General features: G+C 35.4%; 1 protein-coding gene across 1 annotated transcript; it reads left to right on the top strand.

Annotated features, from left to right (window-relative positions):
* Positions 1-1,581: 1,581 nt before the first annotated feature.
* On the top strand, positions 1,582-5,471 carry LOC142168700 (F-box/LRR-repeat protein At3g26922-like). Its single transcript, XM_075229405.1, has 4 exons — positions 1,582-1,672; positions 2,382-3,384; positions 4,397-4,576; positions 5,106-5,471. The coding sequence occupies exons 2-4, from the start codon at positions 2,389-2,391 to the stop codon at positions 5,421-5,423; spliced, it is 1,494 nt and encodes a 497-aa protein (XP_075085506.1). The 5' UTR covers positions 1,582-1,672; positions 2,382-2,388; the 3' UTR covers positions 5,424-5,471.
* The last annotated feature ends 493 nt before the right edge of the window (positions 5,472-5,964 follow it).

Here is a 5,964-nt window from a genome sequence, read left to right as displayed (position 1 = left end):
TTATAGCGACAAAACATAGCTTTGACACGATGCATGACAAATGACTGAAGTTGCAAATTTGACCTTTAAGTCATGTGTATTTTAAAGCAATATACATATAACTTGATTACTTAAACGTAACAAAAAATAGTTTCGTGATTTCAATTGTATAGTGGCTAAAGTTTGTGGACCATATGTGAAATTAACAAATGAATGAGTTTGAATAGCTGGAAAATGCATATAGAAAACTTTAATTAAATTGGAATATATACCAACAAGGTCAATATTGGAGACCGTAAAATTCGAAATTGAAGCTGTTAAGAGTAACACCGATCTTGGTTCAGTTGAGGGTTTTCCCTTTTAATCAATTTCTGAATATTTGCTTAAACAGTGTTTTGCTGCTGTAATGGTGTTTATCACACAGGGAAGAAATATTTTGTTAAAATTAAACCAAATAATACTATTATTGATGGCTTGTTGCTGCTCTTTCATAGTGGTTATTTACAATTCTGTATAATTTTTTCAAATCACAGTAGTAGGGGAAATTCATGTATGAGTATGTGAACTATGAAATATGAATCCACACACGTGGTATTAAGCTCTTTTGATTTGAATTCCATGTTTATTTGTGTAAAACAATTATGGGGCTATGGTTTTAATCCTAAGATTAAGCTCAAGAATTTGAAATTGATATGAAGTGTGTTGATAATTCTGACCTAATATTGTGCTTTGTGAGCATGAGAGCTGCACATTTTCTTTGAGAAATCCGATTATATGATTGTTATTTAGTTGTTACAATAAATAAATTTATTGGTAGCTCTAGCAGACTCTTGGACTATGTTATTGTTTGATCGAATTGAACCAAGTATATTTTTATCTTTTACTTTTGGGAAGAAATCGATGACAGAGAGTGCGGTTAGGAAGTATGCTTGCAATTTATTTGGAATTCCAAAAGGGAAGAAAAGTTGATCTACAAAAGTATTTGGGGTCAAGGAAATACGGATTTAGTTTGTGTTGAGAGAATCGATTGTTGGCAATGGAACCGGAGTTATATTTCTGCTTTAAGGCGAAAATACAGTCTTTTATTGATGATGGAGTCATCTTAGACGCTTGTGATTGCTGGAATCAAGGTCAACGCAGTGGCAATCATGCAAATTCAGATAAAAGAACGACGTGGTTTCTGAATACTTGAGGTAAATACCTTGATTATTTCTTTTTCATTTAAGAATTTCTCAATTTGATTTTTGTTTCCCTCGATAGCTCTATATGGTAGGATCAAGGTCGCGTGAATAATTTAGGAATTTAATATATAGGAGTAGTTTTAGGTTTTCTGTTATTGTTGTGTTGTATTTTTATGACGTTATACTGCTTTTATGATTAGTTATATATAACCCTTGTGATATGAAGTTATCGACATATATAGAATTTTTGACTTATTTATTGCGAAGCGAGGGTTGCTTAAAGCGGACGGTTGCATGTAATTTACTGACAGCAAAGCATGCACCGGAGTGAGCCTAGTGGCAAGATATTTTGGCCGAAAACGCCCGATATCCTCTATATAAGTTTCGTGTAACACTGTAATTTTCAGAAGCAAAACTCATATTGTTTCTGTACTAAATAGGCGAGTGTGTAACTTGCGCTAAAAGAGTGCTTGATTTCTTATCTAACACTAGAAAAATCAGTCCTGAAACAGGTATATGAAAAAATGTTATGCTATTCATTCTCTTTCCTTTTGGATAATTGTTAACTTTATGGCTGGAATCGCTCATATGTTTATACAGGTTCATTTTTGGTAGGGGCGTTTAGGCAAATCCGGGTTGCTGCATTGTTTACAAATTTTTGGATCTCCGAATAAAAATGTAGTTATGTGATATTGTAACCTGAGCTGCATTGCTACTTATTGGTCCATGCGTTTCTGTTGATATTTTTTAGGTTTAGATACTAGAAACTTGTTAAGCTTTTCTTTTGGTTTATCATTCTGTTTGTTTATCTTTTAGGTGGATGCCTTGGATATGTGCGCGTATACATTTTTTTTCCCTTAAAACTCTTCTAAGTGGATTCCTTTTGAAGTTTGTTTTTTTATATCAGTGGGTACTCTTAGAAAGTGATAGAAACTAAGAATACATTTGCCTTGTCTTAGAAACTTTTTAATCCAAACTATGAATGGTAATTACTTAAAAAGTTTCCCAATCTCTTTGATCCCATGTTTTATCATCATGAATTGTTATCTCTAAATGAAAATTTAATATGCTGAGATTATCGCTCGAGGATTTCTCAGCCTGATTAACTAGAGGGAGGAAAGTTCTTGTTCTGTGCCTCTTGGTTTCTAGGAATAACATATGCTCAGTCATTTCATAGCTTGCAATTTATCGCACCTAAAAATGTGCTATGTTATTTTACAGAAGGAATATGTCTGCAAGGCAAAGATGCTGTAACTTTAACGAAGACCGTATAAGTGGATTACCAGATGCCATCCTCATCCATATTCTCTCCTTATTGCCAACAATCGATTCTCTGAACACAATCTTGATTCGACGATTTAATCACCTCTGGCCATTCATCCACACACTCACTTTTGATCAATGCATGTTTTCGGGGCACAACTGCGTCTATTATAGTCAAGCTAATCATCCTGACTATGACGAAAGGTTCTTGAACTTTGTTCGTCATGTGCTTCTTCTTAATAAGAGCCCAACTCTTTATAAGTTATGCCTTGATTTTCATTTTAGCTTATCTCATTCAGTTCGACAGAGAGTATCCAGTAGAACAGACAGATGGCAGTATGACTGTTTGAGGAGTGAGAAAAGAATGGCTAATGAAATTGGTACCTGGATCCAGTTCGCATTAAATAAGAATTTGAAGGTCCTTGACTTGTCTTTCTCTGCACATGGTACATTTGAGCCCCAGGCTTATTATGATCTGCCTAATTTTGTTCTAAGCAGTCCTCATTTGGTTGAACTCCGATTGGCATACTTTAAGATAAATGCGAAAAAGAAGAGCGAGCTGAAGGCTCTAACAACATTTTATCTTGATAATGTTATGCTAATGGATCAATCGATGGATTATATTTTATCTGGTTGCCCGGTGCTTGAGGAATTGACTCTGTGGTTTTGCTACGGCCATAGAAGACTGGTTCTGCTCAATTCGAATTTAAAGACATTGGTACTTGGCATTAGATGGTTTGGAACAAGGATACACGTCTCCTGTCCAACTCTCCTATCATTAGACATGTCTGGAACTGTGGAGGTGCTGGATATTACCAATGTAGCATCTATTGTTGAAGTGTCTGTCAATCGTATGGAGAAGTTTGATTTCAAAGAGTACAATGATTATCAAGAAATGAGAATACTCCTCCAAACAATTACAGGGGCCAAAACTCTCAAGCTATGTTCCTGGTTTGCTCTGGTATGTGGCTTTTTCTCTTTCTCAACAACTTCTCCAGGTATATTTGAGATTTCTGACTCTATGGAGAAATAGCGTTTTAGGTGGACACACTAACTATAAACTCTTCTATTCAAGATATGGAATATCAATAAATTTATGGACCTGAGGGGTTATGGTGTTAGACTTTGTCTTTAAGGTCTCAGGTTTAGGCGTCCATCAACATTTCATGTACATTATGCATTCAGTTTTTTAATGATTTTGTACCTTGTGGTTGTCAGCACTCGTCCTTGATTAAATTGTCATTTTGTGTTTGTGCTTCTCTGCTTTTCTTAAGAAATTTCATTTTAATTTATCGAAAAAAGAAAGTTTTATTTTAATATCATCAGATTACAAACACAACCTTCTCATATTGTTTTCCATAAACTCAGAAATGGTAAACGTGCAATCAGCAAAAGGCATATTCTTTAATGTAGAGTCTTATGGAGGCTAGACAATAAAAACTCAGAGTATAGTGAAGCTGTCATATGACTGTGGGCTACTTCCTCTAAGCAATTTAGATGTCTGCATTTTCATGGTTCAGTTTAGCAAGCATTTACGTCAAATTTGGTGGATGCAGCATTCTTTGCTATTGTAAGTATCTCTTTGATTGCATTCTTTATCATATCAATACCTAAGGAAGAAACCTCCTTATTTTCTTGATAACTTAGAAGCACCGTTCACAGTGCATAGGACCATTTCCTTTTAGACATAGTCCTTTTGGCCAACACAATAATTTACTTATGTGCTGAAGCACACACCAAATTTGTGCAGCGCATTGAATGTGTTTAAGCGTCAAATGTGTTTAATCTTAAATTGAACTTACAGACAATATCTTTTTCATGGTGTAGAGATGCATTGTTCAAATAAATAGATGGGGGAATACTCATGTTTCACATAGCAACAAAGAATGTTGACCAAGCGTTTGAATACCCCAAAGCAAAAATCTATGTATTTAGTTTCTTTAACTTTTGTGTTTTATTTTTTGTCTGCCTAGGTATTTTCTTCATGGCAGTTGACAAATCTACCAGCTCCGACCTTCAGTTGCAAGATGCTTCACCTTCAATTGGATTTTGTGAAATGGCACTTACCAGGAATACTGAACTTGCTGAAGCACTGTCCTAGCTTGGAGAATCTTATCATCGAAATAACTGCTTACTATGATTATCCATCCCGAGTATGACAAAATTTAATTATTTTATTGCTCTTGCTGTTAACTGTATTCTTTGCAATGTTTGAGTCGAGCCTATTAACATTGACCCTAAAGATTTGGAAACATATTGGTATCAGACACTGGTAGGACACTAACCCGAGTTGGCATGTTGGGATGTGTTGAATACTAACTTTGGCATTTTCCATTATTTTAAAAATAGCATTTTTAAATTTCATATAAGGGACCCTACTGTGAAATGTGAGTGTCTCTCTACAATATGCAAATAGGACTTTTTTCCCTAATCTCCTTTTTACTCATTATTTGGGGAGTCATGAGAAACCATCAAGTAGAAACATAAGACATCATGTTTCTTCAAGGTGGAAACTTAAATTTCTAAACATGTATGATTTTCTATGTTTGTTTCACAGTAACTATAGATGTATTTTCATAATGTGTTACCCTAAGATTTTGTAGTTCCGAGTCCTTGTTAGTATCCGTTATACATAGCTCGGGACAATTCTTAACTGGATATTTCCTCTTGTGCTTATTTTAGAACGCAACCTCGTGGATTCACCCATATGACTTTGATGGAGATGAATTTTGGAATATGGTAGATACTCCTGTCCAGTGCTTGACTCATCACCTCAAGACGGTGGAGGTAGCTGGTTTCGTAATGGAGAAGCATGTGATTCATTTTGTGGAATATTTGCTCAGGAGTTCCATGGTGTTAGAGGAAATGGTGATATTCGCGGAGAAGCAGACGTGGATCTATGGCCCAATTACTCTTATGTCTGGTAAGGTTCAGGAATTCGAGGAGAGGCTAATGAATGCCCCAAAAGCCTCTGCCTCTGCTGCAGTGGTTTTCTATTGATGGTGAACCCTTCAGAATGATTTGCCTATATAGTTTAAAAATTATTTACACTATCTTTTTTTATAAGTTGAACTTATGATAATAATGTGCTCAATGAATTGTGTCGTGGACCGCTTCCTGCATTTTCTGTAATAAACTGTTGAAGAGTTTTCCTGTTGGAGATGGGTATCCAAGTTCGTGACCGAAGATGGGTTACTAAGGATTAGTCAGAAAAAGAAGAGAGGATAATAATAGCTATGAAGACTTGTATGTACGACATCCATTCTTCTGCTGCGAGGGGTTTATTTACATGTTAAAGATCGGGTCTAAGACGTACCTGGTGAAGAGAGTCTTATTTCAACGATAGTGCGAAGACTCTATGCGTATTCACATCGAGACCGATCCTTGCTATAAACTCTTTGATTAATGAAACACACGAACAAATTGAATAAAAGCTTGTGCTGGAATTTTTCTCACAAATCTCAACTCAACGGTAGAAGATCAAGAAACACTTTTCTTGTAATTGTATTTTCTCTCTTGGCTTTGTATTGTATTCTTCTTT

This window comes from Nicotiana tabacum, chromosome 2 (assembly GCF_000715075.1).
Source record: "Nicotiana tabacum cultivar K326 chromosome 2, ASM71507v2, whole genome shotgun sequence".
In the NCBI taxonomy this organism is placed as follows: Eukaryota; Viridiplantae; Streptophyta; class Magnoliopsida; order Solanales; family Solanaceae; genus Nicotiana; species Nicotiana tabacum.
Note: the sequence above shows the minus strand (reverse complement) of the source record. Positions and strands in the feature narration are given on the sequence as shown.